This window comes from Fundulus heteroclitus, unplaced genomic scaffold (genome assembly GCF_011125445.2).
Source record: "Fundulus heteroclitus isolate FHET01 unplaced genomic scaffold, MU-UCD_Fhet_4.1 scaffold_46, whole genome shotgun sequence".
Classification (NCBI taxonomy): domain Eukaryota; kingdom Metazoa; phylum Chordata; class Actinopteri; order Cyprinodontiformes; family Fundulidae; genus Fundulus; species Fundulus heteroclitus.
Window position 1 is genome coordinate 2851836 of NW_023396879.1, and position 21331 is coordinate 2873166.

General features: G+C 45.2%; 1 protein-coding gene and 1 long non-coding RNA gene across 2 annotated transcripts; one reads left to right on the forward strand and one right to left on the reverse strand.

Moving 5' to 3' along the window:
* Positions 1–718: 718 nt before the first annotated feature.
* On the reverse strand, positions 719–15728 carry wdr18 (WD repeat domain 18). The gene is made up of 10 exons (XM_036131803.1): positions 15480–15728; positions 9517–9627; positions 9299–9432; positions 6925–7066; positions 6672–6815; positions 4896–4960; positions 4559–4683; positions 2975–3138; positions 1067–1135; positions 719–965 (listed from the first exon to the last, which is right to left on the reverse strand). The coding sequence occupies exons 1-10, from the start codon at positions 15687–15689 to the stop codon at positions 828–830; spliced, it is 1302 nt and encodes a 433-aa protein (XP_035987696.1). The 5' UTR covers positions 15690–15728; the 3' UTR covers positions 719–827.
* Positions 15729–20341: 4613 nt separating this feature from the next.
* Positions 20342–20900, forward strand: LOC118560600. The gene is made up of 2 exons (XR_004929470.1): positions 20342–20753; positions 20827–20900. It is a non-coding gene; the product is annotated as an uncharacterized LOC118560600 (long non-coding RNA).
* The last annotated feature ends 431 nt before the right edge of the window (positions 20901–21331 follow it).

A 21331-nucleotide genomic window follows, 5' to 3' on the forward strand; every position in this document is an offset into this window, starting at 1 on the left:
GGAGAGGCACTCCTCTCTGCTCTGACTGCAGACGGGTCTCAGAACGAGGCTGCGGCTGCCTGTTAGGACAACACTGAGGGAAATGGGAAGGAGCTCACAGCAGCACTCAACCCCCCCCAAAATCTGCAGAACGATTGGAGCTCTCACGCGAAGCCACCTATAACAGAATATAGTCACTAGATTTCTTGCTTTTTGAGAAAAAGATCAGTGGATGAGTCTGAAAAGTTGCTAATTATAGCGACAAATTGGCAGCAGTGAGCTTCCTCAGTTTAAATTCTCACCACTGACCTCACTCTTCCCGTCACAAATATTGCAGCGAGCATACTCTGCAGCACATTTTGAGAATGTTTTCAGAGAAACTTGGAGAAAGTCTGGATGCCTCCGAGTTAAGCTGTTAACATGAAAATGTGTTGTAGGTCTGCATTATGCTAAGTGGTGGATGCAGAGGGCCACCGCCATTCCCCACCAGGAACCATAAGCAAGCAGAGAGGACCCCAGGAATTCAGCAGTCCCACCAGGACATGGGGGACCACAGTCTACCAACCCCGCCGGGCTCCGGTCACCCAAGTAGGTCAGGTGCCATGCCAGAACCCCAGCCGGCGGATGTGGGTCAGCACCGAGTGATCGTTACTTCAGCTTTGGAACAGCTCAGATGTGGCAGTGACCACTAACGAGTTCCCACAGAAAGTTAGTTTGGAGGAAAAACTCAGATAGGAAGTTCAACAAAAATAAGGCTTTTATTTTGGAATAAAAGATGCATGGTTGGGTCGCAGTGATTCTGTTTGGGTCGCTGTGGTTCCGTCTGTGCCGCTGTGGTTCTTTCTGGGTCAGTGGGATTCTGTGGGCTTGGTGAGAAGCTGAGAAGAAAACTCAAACAGATCTTTGTTGACCTTCTTCAGGGTCTGAACTTCTTCTTCCAGCTCTGCAACCCGAACCTTCGTGTTTTCACCATCACCCAACACCGACTGCAAACAATCAGAGCGGATCAGAACCTGTTATCATAATCTTTGTTGTTTTGAACAACTTTAATTTAGCAGTAACAGAATGCAAGCCCCGTCCTTCTCACCTTGTCGCTCACAGCGCGCATCAGTGAGTACAACCTGTCAGCTTTCTGCAAGTATGACTCCTCCTCATCCTGAAAGCAGGAAGCACGGCGAAGTCAAAACATGTCGGACACATGACCATTCACATTCAGATGTCAGAAGGAAACAAGTTTTACTTCTTAAAGTAGTCTCAGAAGCAAGGATGGGCTGCAATTTCAAAACAACAGATTTTGTATTCAACCCAACAATTAAATAATTTCAAGCCTCTTCAGAATGAAAAAAGTGTTGAGCTGATTTCAAACTAAAATTCTGTTCAGAGCCAACCGAATGATTTAAATGAAAAAACCTGATCAAGTTACCCCACGCCTGCAGCTGAGGAACTGCAGAGTTCTCTTTCATAGCATTCGTGTCTCACTATGGGGAACGCCTCCTGCGTGACCTCGTCAGAACCTTAAATGTCATTATACCAGCCTGACCCAATGTGGCTGGCTTCATAGACGTCTATGCCAGGGAGGCTCCAAACCCCCACCCTATAAATAGGGCTGGCATAACATCAATCGTCATTCAAAAACTTCTCGCTTGTCTCAGAAGCCTTACAGACAACTGTACCACTGGGCACTAAGCTAAACAGTCCAAAGACCGGTTGCACATCTCATTCCCGGCCACATAGTTGTCTGCTAGCTTGTGGAAGTAGCAATACTTTTCCTGGCTAGAATAAGCGTGAGTAGCAAGTCAATCGCGCTTCCTTACTGGTGGTGGTCAGAGGGCCCAGTGGCGCCGGTGCATGGCAGCCTCGCCTCTGTCAGCCTGCCCCAGGACTGCGGTAGCAACTAACATAGCTCACCACCGTCAGGGTGTGAATGTGTGTGTGAATGGGTGAATGACTAAGACTGTAGTGTAAAGCACTTTGGAGGTCGTCAAGACTAGTTAAAAAAGCGCTATACAAGTACAAGCCATTTACCATTTACTTTAAGCAAGTAGAAATACTTTGCCATAAAGGTAGGAATACCATACAATACAATACCGGTAGCAATACCATTGGCCAAAAGCACTAGCTAGCTCATACTAGTTAGCTGCGCAAGCCTGATAGCTGGCAATGGCTACCGCGATGAACACAGGTGCAGGTGAGGATGGCCCCTATGCTCTGCCCCAGCGGCTGATTTCCTCGTGTAACACTCATCCTGTGTGTGCGGCTGGCCTTGTTGTGAGCCATGCCGAGCAGCATTTACCTCCACAGTGCGGCTTTTTGGACCAGTTTCGGTCCAATCTGCTGGCATAATGTCTTTAACAACCGCCCATTACTAAGGGGTGGACCTGTTTCGATTGAATTTGCATGTTATCTAAGACATTACAAGGCCTTTGTTAGGCAGTAGTATAAAGCTTGGTACTCATCATTACTCCAGACTTTTTGAATTGAGAAAGCTTCCTGGAGAGGAAGAGAAACGTCTTCAACTACGGAAAACAAGTCCAGTTGTTTTGTTTTTTACTTTTTTTGGAATGACCATGACCTGATGACTGAGAATCTTCACCAGCATGTTACCACGGTACAAATTACTGTTCTGACGTCATCCTTAGACCAGCTGCCTCAGGGGAAAAACTGGAGATCACTACTGCACCGATCTGCCCCTCCAGTTTAAAATCACTTTTAAAACTTGACTTCCTCTGAGGATATATAATATAAAAAATAATTTAAAAAATGACTTATCAAAAAGGCCATCAAAACCTTCAGCAGGGACTTTACTGGAAGATTAAATCAACTGAAACTAAACTCTAACTCCGGGTAACTAAATGTGACTCAATTTAAAAAAAAATAATCTGCTGTCAAAAATAAAGCTGAAACTTTAACTCCAATTAAAACTATCCAACTCCAACTAAGAATACATTCACGTTAAAGCCAGAATAAAATTATTAAATAAAAGTTGCACACTCACCTGGGCTTGACGGGCGGGGCGAACACAAACCTCCCCAGCCTCGCCGTCACTTCCCTCTGAGGCGTGGAGGTGTCGACTAAAACGTGGCAGAGGGATGGCGGGCCGACTGTCGGGCAGGAACATGTTTGCTGAAACAGCCATGATGACGGCGTTTGTCACGGGGCCTGAACACATGACAGGAAGTGATGTCACAGTGGGAATCATTTTGCCCAAACAAAAGACCAACAGAGGAAGCAGGCCAATCAGGAGCCATCTGAACGGTGAAATCTGGTAGATGGAGTTACACAACTAGTTTAATGATGGGTCTAAACATCATTTACTAATCAGTGTATTGATTGGCTTAATGTTTGACTAGTTTATTTACTGGGATTTTGGCCAGGCTGCTGAGCAAGTTGTTACTAAGTTCAGGGTTTCTCGCAGCGCTGTCTTGGCGAGGTGGTCGCCTCGCCAAACTCACGCTACCGCCTCAGCAACATTCCAAAAAAAAAAGACTAACTCGATATGCTTGCATGTTTATTTGACGTTAACACACGTTTTTTTGTTGCTGCTTTCGCGCGTGCATGTACTGAATGGCAGGGAAAAAACACATGGATACGCCCCCCCTGTGCTTTCTGTGTCTCTGCTCTGTCTTCTCTAACATAGAAAGTACTCCTGGGTCAATGTGAGCTTCTGTGCTTTCTGTGTCTCTGCTCTGTCTTCTCTAACATAAGGCAAGGCAAGGCAAGGCAAATTTATTTATATAGCACAATTCAGTACAAAGACAATGCAAAGTGCTTTACATGATTAAAATATAGCAAAATAAAACAGAATAAGAGCAAGTAGGAATAAAATATAGAAAGAAAATAGAACAAAAAAGTGGTGATTCAGTTAACTAGGACAGTTGAAGGCAATTTTAAACAAATGTGTTTTTAATCTTGATTTAAAAGAACTCAGGCTTTCCGCACTTTTACAGTTTTCTGGAAGTTTGTTCCAGATAATTGGAGCATAGGAACTAAATGCTGCTTCCCGTACTCCTGGGTCAATGTGAGCTTCTGTGCTTTCTGTGTCTCTGCTCTGTCTTCTCTAAGCCCCAGTGGGTGGAGGCAGATGAGCGTTCACACTGAGCCTGGTTCTGGTTCTGCTGGAGGTTCTCCTCCCTGTTAAAGGGGAGTTTTCCTCTCCACTGTCGCTTCATGCATGCTCAGTATGAGGGATTGCTGCAAAGCCATCAACAATGCAGACGACTGTCCACTGTGGCTCTACGCTCTTTCAGGAGGAGTGAATGCTGCTTGGAGAGACTTGATGCAACCTGCTGGGTTTCCTTAGAGAGGAAACTTTCTCGCCAACCTGGAGGATCTGATGGAGTCTGACTTTAGACGACATGTTGGGAATTGAACCTATATAGAAATAAAACTGAATTTAACTGAAAATGTAATTAACTCTGTCCTGAGCTGGGATGCAAACAGCAGCCAGGAAGAACGAGGAAAACTCTCGCAGTGATGGGAGTTTTCCAAGACGGCTGAAGGACTCAGTTTAGCTAAGCTGCATCTGGACTTCAAAGAAAACCCTCCCAGCCTGGTGACATCACAGGGGGGCGGGGCTTACCTTTGTGAGCAAGACAGCGGACGCTCTGTCGGCTTTGAATGTCCCAGAGACGAACCGTCTCGTCATGTGATCCTGAGACGAGGAGAGTCCCATCCATTGAGACGGAGAGACACGTGACCAGGTTCCTAAGGAGAACCGGGTCAGAAATCACTGAAGTACCTGGTTCTGGATATGAGTGTTTTCAGACCCAGCTGATGGGACAGTACACCCAAAGAGGAAGATGAGCGACTCCTGAACACCTCAGGCTGATCTACTGCAGGTCACATAATAACCAATGACCCCCCCCCCCCCCCCCCCCCAGCATTGGTTACAGAGCATAACAACACGCCTGTCTCACCTGTGTCCCTTGAGCACCTGGTTTCCTTCGCTGTCGGACTGGAAGGATCTTTCCCGGGTCAGACCCTGCGGACAGAAAAGCCAGATCAGGCTCAGTTTGTTTCCTCCTGTCACTGAGCTGCAGAGTTAAAGCCTGAACCACAGAACACCTGACAGTAATTTCCCTCTGGGATCATTAAAGTATTTCTGATTCTGCTTCACCGTTAACGCTCTGAACACTTCCTCTTACCACGCGCATTTCTGACACCATTTGTCTGAAACTGCTCACCTTTCTGCTTCCCTGTTGCTGTTCTTGAGCTGCTGCCAGGTTATATTTTACATTAATTAATGAGCAAATTAGGCGAGCTGAGAAAGCCTTCAGGAATAACAAATGAGTCCAGGGGCCTCGGAAAGTTCACTTGTGCCATCATTTCTCCTCCTGCTGAGTGGAAATATTTCAAGTCCAGGCTGACTCCAGCCAGCAGGGGGCAGCAGGGGGTGGCTGCTCTGACCCTTCCTGTCAACAATCCAGCAGCACACATGAGAAGAAGAAACTAGGGGTACATATCTAAATCAGAACATTTGAAATCAGACAGGCTGTCAGGATTATTCTCATGTTTCCAGCTCTTCAGCGGCTCGATTAGAACCAGTTCAACCTGTGATGACAAACGCAGTTTCTGAATTTCTTTTCAGACCTGCTGAACCTGCAGATGAACACATAGGAAACTAAAGTCCATTCCCACATGCAGTGCATGTCAACAGCACTGAGTCTACAGGAGTTTCCTAACCCTAACCCGTTAATGCCATCTGGGACAAACTGGACCCTGAACCGGGTCGGCTCATGTGTGCGTCTTTAATCAGCGACTTCAGTTTGTTAACGAGGATTTCACGTCATGAAATCCTTCACCAAAGCATCTTGAAACAAAATCCTGAAATGCACAAAGTGTGGAATAAAGACGTTCTAGCTCCATGCTTCAAAGGGAAGCTGCTAATCTGCTCAGTGTGGTTTTTAGCCGCTGCTCCCAGAGAAATGACTGATGACCTAACCCACGGATAATCAGACCAGCAGCCCTTCCATTATAAAAAACGATAGCATGAACATATTTCTCTTCCAGAGGACGTTTGTATCTTCTATAAGTGTTTCTAGTGTCAAAAGGTCTGATATTTGTTTTATTTTTAATTTGCGTCTGTGCTTTATAGTTTCTTTACTCAGACCTCGTCAGCAAACTAAAACTTTAATCACCTCACAAATTATTAGCATCAATCAGACTGAAACTGCTCTGATTGCTGATACGTCATCTGATCCGGTTAAAGTGAACTTGGTGCTGATGTGGAGGACGGTTCAGCCCAGAACTTCATCTAACAAACATCCTGACTGGATCATTTGGTGTAGAGCCCATATTAACGGTGGAATACCGACTGTCTCTGTAATCCCGACCCATTTCAACCTGTTAAATTATCAAAATTAGGGCACTGAAACGACTAAAGATTAAACTATTAAAATTTAATCGCATATTTTCTTAGTTTATTTGTGAAAGTGTAAAAGCCTATTTGGGAATTTTAATATGCAATTTTGCAATAAATGACACTAATAAAAAAAACATGCTTGTACAAAAATATTTTTATTTTTTATAAGGGGGGAGGAGGGCTAACGCCACCCTCTTCCAGATATTTTAATTTTTTTATAAGAGGGGAGGGGGGCTAACGCCACCCTCTTCCAGGCCGGTAGAAACCTTAACAGAGCGAAGGTAAACGGAGCTGAAGCTCTCAGGTAGGATTTTAGCCTCAGGTAACTCACCTGGCCGCAAAGAGACACCTGCAAGATGTTCCCGTCACGTCCGCCACAGAACAGGAAGTACTCGGAGGGGTCAAAGGTCACAGACATGATCTCCACGTCAAAGAGGACAGACAGCAGCAGCTCACCAGAGGAAAGCTCCCACACCTGGACAGATGAAGATTCAAGGATGTTTAGTGTAACCATGCAGCCATTATGAAAGTTGGGTGAGACGTGAGCTCTGACCCAGCGCACCTGTCCAGGTATACAGTCTCACCTTTACAGTCCGATCTAACGATGATGTGGCGACTCTGGCCTGAGCTCCCATGTGACCACAGTGCAGGTCTGTGATTGGCAGGGAGTGACGGGACAGGATGTGGCGTGGCTCGGGGGCGTGGCTTATGTCCAGCTGGACCACACTGAGGGACAGAGATGATCAGCTGATTAGAGCAAAGAGCCAAACCATTCAGTTCCTGCTGATCCGAATCCGACTGTCTCCAGAACCGCTCTGAACAACGCAGGAAAAAGCTGGAAGACCTGCTGCCATTAACTCTGAGGGTCCTGCTCCACCTAACTGGTTCTGTTTAAATCAAATTAAATCCTCCACCTGTGACCTAAAATATGGTGTTCCCCAAGGCTCGGTCTTAGGCCCTGCTGGGGATCAGTCAGTCAAGTTTCACCTTCTTGTATGAGCCGATGTGACGAGTGAATTTCTCCATTGTGAGATCAATAAAGACTATCTTATCTTTATCTACACAACTAAAGGCACGCAGCTCTGTAGACCTGCACAGCAGCGTGGACGCAGTGTGCGGCGTGGACGCAGTGTGTGGCGCGGACGCAGTGTGCGGCGTGGACGCAGTGTGCGGCGTAGACGCAGTGTGCGGCGTGGACGCAGCGTGTGGCGCGGACGCAGTGTGTGGCAGTGTGCGGCGCGGACGCAGTGTGTGGCGCGGACGCAGTGTGTGGCAGTGTGTGGCGCGGACGCAGTGTGTGGCGCGGACACAGTGTGTGGCGCGGACACAGTGTGTGGCAGTGTGCGGCGCGGACGCAGTGTGTGGCGCGGACGCAGTGTGTGGCGCGGACACAGTGTGTGGCAGTGTGCGGCGCGGACGCAGTGTGCGGCAGTGGACGCAGTGTGTGGCAGTGTGTGGCGCGGACGCAGTGTGTGGCGCGGACGCAGTGTGTGGCGCGGACACAGTGTGTGGCGCGGACGCAGTGTGTGGCAGTGTGTGGCGCGGACGCAGTGTGTGGCGCGGACGCAGTGTGTGGCGCGGACACAGTGTGTGGCAGTGTGCGGCGCGGACGCAGTGTGCGGCAGTGGACGCAGTGTGCGGCAGTGGACGCAGTGTGTGGCAGTGTGTGGCGTGGACGCAGTGTGTGGCGCGGACGCAGTGTGTGGCGCGGACGCAGTGTGTGGCGCGGACGCAGTGTGTGGCGCGGACGCAGTGTGTGGCGCGGACGCAGTGTGTGGCAGTGTACGGCGCGGACGCTGTGTGCGGCGCGGACGCAGTGTGCAGCAGTGGACGCAGTGTGCGGCAGTGGACGCAGTGTGCGGCAGTGGACGCAGTGTATGGCGTGGACGCAGTGTGTGGCAGTGGACGCAGTGTGCGGCAGTGGACGCAGTGTATGGCGTGGACGCAGTGTGTGGCAGTGTGTGGCAGTGTGTGGCGCGGACGCAGTGTGTGGCGCGGACGCAGTGTGCGGCAGTGTGTGGCAGTGTGTGGCGCGGACGCAGTGTGTGGCGCGGACGCAGTGTGCGGCAGTGGACGCAGTGTGTGGCGCGGACGCAGTGTGTGGCAGTGGACGCAGTGTGTGGCAGTGGACGCAGTGTGCGGCGCGGACGCAGTGTGTGGCAGTGGACGCAGTGTGTGGCGTGGACGCAGTGTGTGGCGTGGACGCAGTGTGTGTGGCGCGGACGCAGTGTGTGTGGCGCGGACGCAGTGTGTGGCAGTGTGTGGCGCGGACGCAGTGTGTGGCGCGGACGCAGTGTGTGGCGCGGACGCAGTGTGCGGCAGTGGACGCAGTGTGTGGCGCGGACGCAGTGTGTGGCGCGGACGCAGTGTGTGGCAGTGGACGCAGTGTGCGGCAGTGGACGCAGTGTGCGGCGCGGACGCAGTGTGTGGCAGTGGACGCAGTGTGTGGCGCGGACGCAGTGTGTGGCGCGGACGCAGTGTGTGGCAGTGGACGCAGTGTGCGGCAGTGGACGCAGTGTGCGGCAGTGGACGCAGTGTGTGGCGCGGACGCAGTGTGTGGCAGTGGACGCAGTGTGCGGCAGTGGACGCAGTGTGCGGCGCGGACGCAGTGTGTGGCAGTGGACGCAGTGTGCGGCGCGGACGCAGTGTGTGGCAGTGGACGCAGTGTGTGGCGTGGACGCAGTGTGTGGCAGTGTGTGGCGCGGACGCAGTGTGTGGCGCGGACGCAGTGGGCATCGAGCTAATAACAGCTAGCGCATTAGCCATTTTACTCCCAGACAGGAATTTTAGTAACTGTTTAAATCACTCTCTGGGTTTGGGTCTTTCTGAAATTGATTGAGGAGTCTGATGTCTGGACACATTTGATCCCAGAGGTTTTTTCCTTTGCCAGCTTAGTGTCGGCCTCTGACCTTTCACACAGGTGTGCTGCCGTTCCTGGGTAACCACCAGGTGACCTACCTGCACAAGCTCCACACAAGCGCCAGGTTGTCTTTGCCCGCAGACACAAAATGGCTGCTGTCATCGGTGAACTTCAGACATGTGACATCCTGATAGTGTCGACTGAGCACCGCCAGCAGCTTACCTGTGCACACCTGGACCAATCAGAGCACAGGGTTTACAAACACACACAGCTGTCAACAGAAGCATGCAGTTGCTATGGAAACCAGTAGACTCACCTCCCACAGGTAGACGGCCTCAGCGACTCCAGCAGCGAGGAAGGCTCCATCAAGTGAGGTGGTGAGACAGGTGACCACACCTGGACAGACGATCTTCTGCTGCAACTGGTCCTGCACACACAGAATATCATGAGACTCACGGCTCGGCCTCCAACCTCGACAAATGTCATCGTCACATTTTCTGACGAAGAACACCAGGGTCCTTTAGTCAGGGTAAGGGTGCAGGCGTTTGAACTGCTCCTTTAGGAAATAATGAATTCTGTTACATTGATTACAGCAACAAATTGTTCTGATTGCTGTTATTACTTATGGATTTGTCTTTGCCCCGGATTCCTAAACATTTGACCAGCCACTATTCCCCTTAAGGGGCCATAACATCACTGTATTATTTTCATTTTTTTAATAGATTTAATTTTTTTTTTTTTAGATTTTTTGCGGCTCTAGTGGCTCGCTTTTATTGACAGTAGACTGACAGGAAGGGGGTAGAAGAGAGAGAGAGACATGCGGCAAAGTTCGGTCGGATTCGAACCCGGGTCGACCGCGTCGAGGACTAAAGGCCTCCAAACATGGGTCGCACTACCCGCTACGCCACGAGCGCGCCCCGACATCACTGTATTAACCATGTCAAGTAGTTGATATGACAGCAAATTCTCCAGAGAAAATAACCGTGTTGTTTTGCCAGGCCAGATGTTCCTTCTCAGTAAAATTAGTGGGTACGCTAATGATATGCACATCCCTCTGATTTGGCTTTCCAATATGGCTGTCAGCACTTCCCCTGTGCGGCATCTCAACCATCAACCTGTACAAGGCTTCAGAGCTGGCCACTGACCTTAGGGCTGGGTATATGGAGTTAAAACAGTGACAGTTTACTTCGAAAAACAGAATTGGCATTGTACAATCATGGGAAGATTAGACATTGGAAAATCAAACATTGGTAGAAAGTAAAAACTTGATTTTCTCATTTTATGCTGCAGCTTTTTTCAATGGGATGTTTTTAGTGTCTCTGCAGAGCTCCAGCTATGACGTCACTACAAGCTGGCGGTTTTGCCGTCGGGGCAGGGCTAAATTGAAGGCTCCTTCATTGGCCCTCCGGTTTTTTCCAGTACTCCTCATACTCCTCCTCATACTCCACAATACTCCTCCTCATACTAGCAGATTTTGAGGTGTTCCCTGTCGTTTTAATTAATGACTCAAATTCGTCAAAACCTTCTGATATATTAAAGAATTATTGTTGCTCTTAGACAATGTAATTTGGAAAAAACTGGTCAGTTATATAACTTGTTTAGCTTGTTTTTAATCGCTTATATAACTTGTTTCACTTATATTATGGGAAGAGCTGGTACTTGTTTTTGAGATCACATAAACTAAGAGCAACATTTATGCTCGTGCTCTGAGTTTTGCCTGTTATTTTGTTTCTCACGTAACTTGTGTTGTGGGAAAGACTGATTTCATGTGAAACTAGAATTATATTATGCTTCACACACTGATTTGCACTCTGTTATTTTATTTCTCACATCGATTCTGTTGCATGTTATTTTGCTTCTCACACTGCTGAGATGCTGGGAACGGTTTCTGTTTTGGAAACATGTTTTGGGAAACAGGGCGGCTGTGGAGGGAGAAATGGCCATCTTTCTCCACACCTGGCCCTTTGTTTGTAAGTGTATAAAGGGTAGACTGCCCTCAGTCCGTTGAAGTCTGCCGTGGGAGGATGCCCGGCCGCGTTGATGTCGCTCTAACCAAACTGACCGACTTCCCAGTTCTGTGCCATGGTGAGAGACCTGTTGAACATCATGCCTGTCTGAAAGCATGTTGCTTTAAGTGCTTGCTACTTTTGCTATATTCTGTGGGGTAGCACAAATAGTGTTTGTTAATGCTTGGTTGTTGGCTGTATTGTGTGGGGAATAACAAATATGGGTACTTTTATCCTAATAGAAACAGTGTTTGAGTCCTTATCTGTGTCTTGCCAATCTCTTCCGAACCTGAATAAAAATTTCATATAACACCTTCCATTAAAAGCTTGTGTTCTGCTTGGGAGAAAAACTGTGGGCGTTCTTTGGCCATGCTGAACAGCCAATAGCAGCGTTGCTGATCATTGTTTCTACTATCGATACATTTCCCCTTTTAAAGCAACGCATGAACGCGCAGTTATCTCAGATAACTCAATCCAGCCATACTAATCATAAATAACAGGTGTGTTGGAAGAACCCAATTAGCCGGATCATGATTAGCCGGATGAAATCATCTTGGATGTCTCATTTGATCTTGGATGTTTTAAGCAATGTACGAAGAACGGGCCCCTGCTGTTCAGTGTTATTTATTGTGTTGACAAAATAGCACCTAATGTTAGAATATCCATGGTTGCACTTTATAGGAGTACGCACATTTTGTGTATTTATTTTAAAACTGGAATGTATAGGACGAAAGAAACATACTTTCTACTACTTACATGTACTTTCGAGGTGTTGATAGAGCACCTGTTTGTTGTGGCTTGTATTCAGCACATGTACAATATTGTACAGTTTGTTCTGCTAAATAAACCAGTTTGTTCTCCACCATTGCTAATACAGCAGACAGTTAAAAATATAATCCAGTATTAAAATACTTTATTTACTCATTATTGAATCGATATGGAAGCTAATAAATCCAGTCGAAATGCCCAACAATACTCAGGCCTAGTGGATGTAGAACCTGCTTCCAGCCCCTCGACCCCCCACTGAAGAACACACATTATTTGTTAGCATTGTGTAAATAGCAGACTTGGTGTCACTAAAGCCCAGTTATTGCCCATTTTAAAAAGACAACCAACCCACAAATTGACTTTGCTAATAAACTGTATACGTGGATGACTTCCAGTGCCGTCAGCATGTCCCCATCATTGTTTTGGCCATTTACTGCACATTTGGTGAAATTCTGCTTTTATGTTTAAAACCATCTGTGTGGCGCCCTCCTCCTGTTAACAAATGTATCTGAAGTTTACTCAGTATTTCTATTGGCTCAAACAACAGTGACATCACGCAGAAAAGCCGACGTCGGTAGCTCTGCTGCTGTGGGGTATGACCCAGGGTTCCACTCACCGTGGATGTGCCTGCTGCCAGGCGTGCTCTTCATGATTCAGAGAAAGATGCAGGGGCGGTTCTAGACAGGGGCCAACAGGGGCCCATGCCCCTGTAAAAATGGCCCTGGCCCCTGTTATGGCTCCTGTACTAAAAGCATGATGTTAAATAAACTTCTCATAATTATTTGCAATGGCAAAGAAACCATAACTGATTGGTCACTTTGACCAATATTATTTTTTACCTATACAGCTTTACTCTGAAAAGAATTTAAAACTTAAGATGTTTCACATTTAGCTTTAGCCGTATTGAGCAGGGGGCAAAGATTTTAACTGCTAGATCAGGGGTCTGAAACCTGCAGTTCCAGAGCCACAAGTGACTCACTTAATATTATTACACAGTTAAATATTGCCGTTTTATTGTTTTTAATTTTTTTTGTTCTGTGCCCCTGTGAAAAAACACTGGCCCCACCTTGGCCCCCCTGGTAAATTTGGTCTAGAACCGCCCCTGGAAAGATGCGATCCAAAGTCTGCACATGCAGCCTTTACTTGTAAATTTCACCAGCTCCACTTTGCTTTTCATCAACTGACTTCCTGCCTGAACGATCCGCTCGGGGTGAGTTACCCTTTAACTGTAAGCAACCAAAGCTGTGGTTACATGAACTGAATTATTTGGTGAACCAAACAAATCATTTTAGTGAACTGTAGTGATTCAGAACTCTCAAAAGAACAGCCGTTGTACTTTCTGACTGAAATCCTCTCTTGGAAGTCTGTGAAACGTACAATAACAGCACAAGAATCCATCCATCCTCTAACACGTCTATCCCTGCTGGGGTGGTGGGGGGTGCTGGTTCCTATCTCCAGCCGTCAATGGGTGAGAGGCGGGGTTCACCTGGACAGGTCACCAGTCTATCGCAGGGCAACACAGAGACAGGACAACCAACCAGTCTCACACACACTCACACCTGAGGAGAATTTAGAGAGGCCAGTTAACCTGTCAGTCACGTTTTTGGACTGTGGGAGGAAGCTGGAGCACCTGGAGAGAACCCACGCATGCACAGGGAGAACATGCAGAGCCCATGCAGAAAGACCAAGGACTCGAACCCAGGACCTTCTTGCTGCAAAAGGCAACAGCGCTACCCACTGTGCAGCTCCAGGACAAGAATCCTTATTTAGCAATGCAAGAAAACTCCTGTGTTACTTTTCCCCTTTTAAAGAAAGTTCAAGGGTAAAACTTTCCTCCAGAGTTTAAAGTCTCTTGCGCCGAGTAGCAAAAAATGCAGTTTGTTGGATAATTCTGTACGGTAGTTAACCTATTCTTTGTTCAAACAGCCATCCATGCACTCGTTTCCCCCACTGCAGGTTTATTAAACAGGGAGATTCTTTGAATGTGGCAGAGCTGCACAGCCCACGGTCTAACTGTAACTTCAGCATGATGAAATAAAAACTGGACACACTCTACTGCTCTTACTTTGCCCCACAGCACAGGCTCACACATGCACAAGTACCAGTTAATATCCGTAGACCATGTCACTCCATCTGACGTGTGTTTAATGCTGCTTAAGCAGCAGAAAACATCATCTGTGTAATTTTGGAGCTCAGCTGAAGTTACATTTCTGCTCTTCAGCTTTCAGCAGGTCTTAGGAGGAGCCTTGGCTGCATTCTTTGCTTCACTCTTTTCTTCCTCTTTCCTCTCCTGTGAGGCCGCTGGGAGATGATGCCACTTCTTTAATTGGGTTTAAATTGCCGAAAAAACAAAAGGCAAATAGCACTTTCACCTCAGGACACAGGATTTAGCTCAGAAGGGATTTGGTTGATGGGAAACAGGAAAAGGTCATTTGTAATCATGTCCACCACTGGGAGAGACGGCCAAATGTCATTTAAACTGACGAAGAAACACGCACCGCCTCCTGTTTTGCTTTTTTTAAAAGCGTACAATTTTTTAAAGATTCTGTCAAACTACAGTCATAAACTTTATGGTGTTTTGGTGGGATTTTAGGAGATAGAACCTACAGAGTCGTGTTTAACCGGGAAGAGGACAGAAAACGCAAAACATTATATTGAGATTATTTTACAACAAATAGAGATCTGAACATTGTTTTGTGTGTTTTCCTTTGAATTATGAATTTGCAGGATCTCCTTTCTCTGCGCTTGCAGCACGTCTACAAGCTGAAACGTTGGCCCATTCTTCATAAAACGGGTTATTTTATTTCTGTTGGATGGAAAGTATGTGAATATCAGTCTTCTGTCACAGATTGTCAGCTTGATTAAAGTCTGGTCATGAACCAGCGCCTAGCTTCTCTCTGATCTAAACCATGGTGTCCATACCAGTCCTGGCCTGGACCAGAGACATTCTTACAGCATCTCCCCTGAGGATCTAAACCATTTCTTTAAACTATGCCATTATATTTATGGTCTTTGTTCAACTCTGACATTATATTCAGGGTCTTTGTTCAACTCTGACATTATATTTATGGTCTTTGTTCAACTCTGACATATTTATGGTCTTTGTTCAACCCTGACATATTTATGGTCTTTGTTCAACCCTGACATTATATTTATGGTCTTTGACTTTGTTCAACCCTGACATTATATTTATGGTCTTTGACTTTGTTCAACCCTGACATTATATTTAGGGTCTTTGTCCTGACGGACAGTGAACCTCCGCCTCCCTTCAGTCTTTTGCAGGTTTTGTTCCAGGATTGTTCTGTTTGGTTTCATCCATGTTCTCTTGGAACAGGCGGGAAGTTTAAAAAGCAACTAATCTGGGAATTGGATCCGAACCTCCGGTGTTTGTCGGGATTCGGAGTTCTTTCGCGCTACAAGAGGGCCATTGTTCGGCGTGCAGCTCCGGAGCCGCTCGGTGGGCGTTCGGCTATGTTCGGTTCCGTCCGGCCGGCCGGCTCCTTACCTTCCTCTGGATCTCCCACACGTTGATGAAGTTCTTGCCCAGCTGGGCGCTGAGCAGGAACTCCCCCCGCAGGACGGCGAGGCCCCGGGCGGCAGAGTTCCCTCCCCGGTAGGACAGCAGGCTGGAGCCGCTGTGTAGGTCGAACACTGTGCAGTTCCAGAGCTGAGAGACCGAATCGCTGCTGATCACCACCTCCAGAGGAGCCGCCATGTTGGCTGCTTCTTCTTCTGCTGCTGCTTCTTCTTCTTCTGCGGTTTTATGGCACTTGGCAAACAACGGCTGGCGCATTACCGCCACCAACTGCAACGGAGTGTGGAACGGTATACAGAAATAGTAATGTATTTCTCTGGAGCATGTTTCCCTAATTTAGATAAGGTATTGACTAATCCTGTGTGACCAAAGCTCTGATGTCTGAATGATTTCATGCCAACGAATATAACGAACTAGAGAGAGAGCAAAATAAGCTTTTTAGCAGACACATTTCTTGAGTTCATTCCAAAAGGCAATAGAATCCCAAACATTTATCCTGTGTAGACTTAAACTCCATCACTAAGTCTTTTATTTTATTTTTTTATTTATGCAGAAAATCTCTTATCCAGTTGAAAATTTAATTATTGATTCCAATCTTTTAAAATGGTATTAAAAGGTGTTCCTTCCACATCATGTCATAAGCTTTTTCAATATCAAAAAGACAGCTATTACACACTCTTTATTAACTTGTAACTTATAGTCTCACCTGCTCGTTGTGTTTTGCATTAGACAATGTAGCTCCCTTGAAAAAGAAGGTGATTATTCACAGGAAGCTGGCTCCCTGGTTTAATTCAGAGCTGCATTCCTTGAAGCACAATGTTAGGAAATTGGAGAGAAAATGGCGCTCTACACACCAAGAGGAATCCTACTTAATCTGGAAAAACAGTCTATTGTTGTATAACAAGACCCTTCGCAGAGTTAGAGCAGCATATTTTTCATCATTAATTGAGGAGAATAAAAATAATCCTAGATTTCTCTTTAGTACAGTTGCCAAACTTACCCAGAGCCACAGCTCTGTTGATCCATCCATTCCCTTAGCTCTTAGCAGTAATGACTTTATGGGATTCTTCATAAATAAAATTGATTCCATTAAAAATAAAATAATTGGCATCCTCCCAAACATGATTACCTCGTCCTCAGTAAGTGAGGCAGCATTGGAGGAATCCTTAGAACCTGCGCAGTGTTTGAACTGTTTAGAAGCAGTAGAGCTTTCTGAGCTATCTAAAATTTTAGCTTCATCTAAACCTTCTACCTGTATGTTAGACCCAATCCCAACCAAGTTGTTTAAGGACATATTCCCTCTGATCAGTGGTCCTATTTTAGACATGATTAATCTATCCTCAGTGTAGGGATATGTACCACAGGCTTTTAAAGTAACTGTTTTTAAACCTTTACTAAAGAAACCTTCTCTTACGAAAGCCCTGAAAGGCAAGTGGAAAGAAAATGATAAAGGCGAATTTCTCTGTTTGTCCCTGTAATACTTTGTTTTAACACTAGAGGCAGTGAGGTAAAACCGCAGACCTTCACTGATGGCTGTATTGCTCAAATAGAGTCAGAGGCCTGGTTTACAAGAATCAGTGTCGCATTTTCTAAAATAGATTTTTTCAAAGTAAGATAAGATACAATAAAGGTACAAAACTGTGTATTTGTAGGCCACGGTATGCTGTAATCGTATCGATCTTGTATATTTATGAGCAATATAGAATTAATTACATTGGTGATCCAGGATATTTGTAGGACAAATGACAACATCATGACTGCTCTTTCTTAGGATCAAGACTGTATTTCCCAAATGACCTTAAAACTTGCGGTCAGTAAATGCTTACTATAACTTGTCACCATAAATTAGACATGGGTGTAAGAAATAACTTGGCAACAATTTAAATATGAATGCTTCAATGATTATACGTATTTATAATTATATTTTATGTTTCAGTTATAACAGCTGAATAAAAAGTCATTGGGAAACTTAAAATTTTTTCAACCTAAAGAGTAGGGAAAAAACTCTTGTTTTGGATTTCTAAGTATTTTGTTTTCTCCACATCAACTAAAAATAAATAAATCTTTGTTTTGGTTTCTAAGGAAATTTTTTCCATCAAAGGTTGTGGAGCTTCCAGCTACGATGCAGGTGAGGTGCAGAAAGTTATGTTTTGCTTAAAAAATGTATGTGTCATGATTTATGTGAACCCGAACACAACCAAGTAGAGCAAGTAGAGCTTAGTTTAGAGAGTTTATTGAAGGTGGTGGATAGTGGAGGATGGATAAACCAACAGTCTGTACCGGGCTGGAGCAGGAGGATGGTGATGGCAGGAACTGGCAGTTCGGCAGCTGAATACTTGCAGGACAGGATTAACAGCAGAACATCTGAGTGAATACTTGCAGGACTGGAGACGAAGGGAAATCAGGCTGGCAAAGAAAAGGTAGGCGAGCAGTCATGAGCAGTGGTAAACAGTAACCAACAGAACGAACCGACAGGGGAGGACTGAAAGCAGGGAGCTTAAATAGGGAGGCTGACAGGTGTGCTGAGTGCTGGCTGATTAGTGGCTGACAGGTGTAGGTGATTAGTGGAGCATGGGATCTGGAGCTGTATGGGAGGCTGAGAGTGCCCTAAAATGTCCATGGTGCAGCAGGCAAGGCTGCACCATGGACATTATGTCTTGCTCTGAAATGTTTTTTGAGATGTATGTCATGAGAATTTTGACCATAAAACACCACATATGGAGTCAGTTTTTTTTAAAAACTGAGGATGCTATTAAATTCACAACAGTAGTTTCAGAGAAGCAAAGGCTCACTTCAGTGATATAACAGAGTGGCGACGTCTCTAAATGGAATGCAGAAGTCACGTGGGTCATGCAGCTGCAAATAATTCCAAACGCTGATACTTCCAGCATCGAATGTCGTTCACTCTCTGTGTTTCCCCACTAAAATGGGTCAACGGTGGCATTTCATGTAGCCAGTTATAGTAAATTAATCACGTTAACTAGCTGGTTGTTGTTAAACTGCAGGGTCTGGACAGATTCAAATGGGTTTATTTCAGTTGGTCTTTTAAAAATATTCGCCACGGATTTAAATATAAATGGGAATATTAACAATACACAAAACTGTGATTACGAAGGTTAGTAATTATTGAGAAAGTAGTTACTAATCAAGTATGTGAACACTTGAAAAATTTGCCTTTAAAAATATTTTTTTCATTTGCCTTTCAGGGCAGCACAAATACAAACAAACAAAAACAAAACACAGAAATGTTTTAATCTATTTTTTTCTGAAATGCCTGTCATGTCTTCCATACCCTCTTGATCAAGATGACTTAATAAATTACAGACCTATATCTAATCTTCTTTTCTTATTTAAAATTCTTGAGAAAGTTGTTGCTAATCTACTATGTGAACATTTACAAAGCAATGACCTACTTGAGGAGTTTCAGTCAGGCTTCAGAGCTCATCATAGCACTGAAACAGCTCTGGTGAAGGTCACTAATGATATTCTCACGGCCTCAGATAATGGACTTGTGTCTATACTTGTCCTGTTAGATCTCAGTGCTGCGTTTGATACAGTTGATCACAATATTCTCCTACAAAGACTTGAACATACTGTAGGGATTAAGGGGAAAGCATTAGGCTGGTTTAAATCTTATCTGTCAGACAGATTCCAATTTGTTCATGTTCATGTGGCTTCGCCAATTCTGGGAAACTTACTCTTATCCAAATGACCATTCTACCCATTTTAGACTGTGGAGAATCAGAATCAGAATCAGACATACTTTAATAATCCCAGAGGGAAATTACTGTTGTTCCACACTCCAGATATACAAACATTTTTATATCTATATTTTTACAACATTCCACACAAAGTAATATAAATATATACATGTATAAGTCAATATATATATATATACACATACATACATACATACATACATACATACATACATACATACACACACACGTATATACAGTCAGGTCCATAAATATTGGGACATCAACACAATTCTAATCTTTCTGGCTCTATACACCACCACAATGGATTTGAAATGAAACAAACAAGATGTGCTTTATCTGCAGACTTTCAGCTTTAATTTGAGGGTATTTACATCCAAATCAGATGAACGGTGTAGGAATTACAACAGTGTGTGTATATGTGACTGCCACTTTTTAAGGGCAGTCAACCTGCTCCCGCTCGTGACTGGGACGCTCTGCAAAATATTCTTAAACTGGATATACTAATCTCAATTTCATCCTTTAAAACAATTATATCATCCTTGTTCACAGACACTTGCAGTTGCTTCTCTACATAGTCATTTTTGGGTTGTCTGTTGTGTTTTAAATTGTATTTTATGTATGTATTACTACTGTTTTGTATTTATTTTAGCCCTACTTCCTTTTTCCTAAGTGGTTACTCCACTTGTCAGGCCGCCATTGTAAACAAGAACTTGTTCTTAATGACTTGCCTGTAGAAATAAAGGTATTAAAAAAAACATAAATCTTCATACTCTGGGGTCACTTGTGGAATATCACAGGGTTCAGTCCTTGGGCCAATGTTGCAATAGTCCAAACGTAATGACACAAATACATGGGTGGGTGGTCTCCCCAGCGTGTGTGACACAATAATGTGTAATCACATTAAATGTTTTTGTTGGTTTGAGAGAGAGGAAAACGTAGGAAAAGTCACGCTGGGAATGACTATTCAAGTTGTATTTACACCCCGATGCCACATTGCTGCGTGAGACAGTCTAGTGAGGTCAAATGCCATTCTTCTCCAATATGTCAGAAGCAAGGCATTGATAAACATCATTGGTCATCTGTCTCATCATTTCCCTGAGTTTTACAGGTTAGTACTAAGTAAAAAACTATATTAAAGGGTTGTAATGCACTTTTAAGAAGCACAGCTAAATGTGAATGTATAAAGCTGTCAGGTAACCCTGTATTTTGTTACGTTTTAGAGTATGTGAAAAAGACTGAGTAGAGAAGAAACTGGAGTCAGGGCGACCCGCAGGTGCCATAGTCATTTGGTTTTATATTTATTTAAAGCTATGTACTCACTTATATAAGCCCCATTTTGTATCCTGACAATGTCTTCTAGTGTTAATATGCAGTGAGTAATATGTGTTTGATGGGTTGTAAAGATACATATTAAGAATGTTTAAAGGGCGCGGCTGAGGGGAGGAGATGATCTCGCGAGAGCTGTGAGCTGTGCGTAAGTAAAATGGCGGCATACATGTAGTTCAAAATTAAATCCACTCAGGTAAGTAATAACCAATAACTGAAAATTAAACAAAGTAAAGTTTAAACATTAACAATGGTCTCATTTTCACGAGGGAGCAAACTGGAAGAAGAGACCTTGACGAGCCTGGAGAGCTACCTGGACGAGTGTTTTGACAACATCGTGATGTTCACTCAAACGAACCCGGTCTAGCTCTACCGGTGCCTCAACTTCCACTCTGTCTCCCGACAGGAGCTACAGCGACGTCCTGGAGTCCATCGACAAGAAGCTTACCAGCCTGGACGCTCGCCTCGCCTTGGTAGAGGTGCTCCACAAAGAGTTCCAGGCTCTCAGAGAAGCGGTCGAATTTAGCCAAGCCCAGCTAGCTTCTGTTGCCGCGGAGAACGACGCGCTGAGGGGGAAAGTCACGGAGCTTACCGAGGGGTTGACGCGGCTGACCGGCGAAAATAAGAAGATGAAAGAATCCATTCTGGACATACAGTCGCGAAGTATGAGAGACAACCTCGTCTTTGCAGGCATCCCGGAGCGCCAAGAAGAAGACCCTGAGTTTGCTATACGTGAGTTTCTCCAGCAGAAGCTGAAAATCCCGGCGGAACAGG

Coding starts and splice junctions, on each gene's coding strand:
- wdr18 (XM_036131803.1), bottom strand. CDS start 15,689: ATGGCGGCTCCTCTGGAGGTGGTGATCAGCAGCGATTCGGTCTCTCAG. Junction 9,433..9,516: donor AGGCCGTCTACCTGTGGGAG/GTGAGTCTACTG, acceptor TGATTGGTCCAG/GTGTGCACAGGTAAGCTGCT. Junction 3,139..4,558: donor CCGCTGTCTTGCTCACAAAG/GTAAGCCCCGCC, acceptor TCATGTGTTCAG/GCCCCGTGACAAACGCCGTC.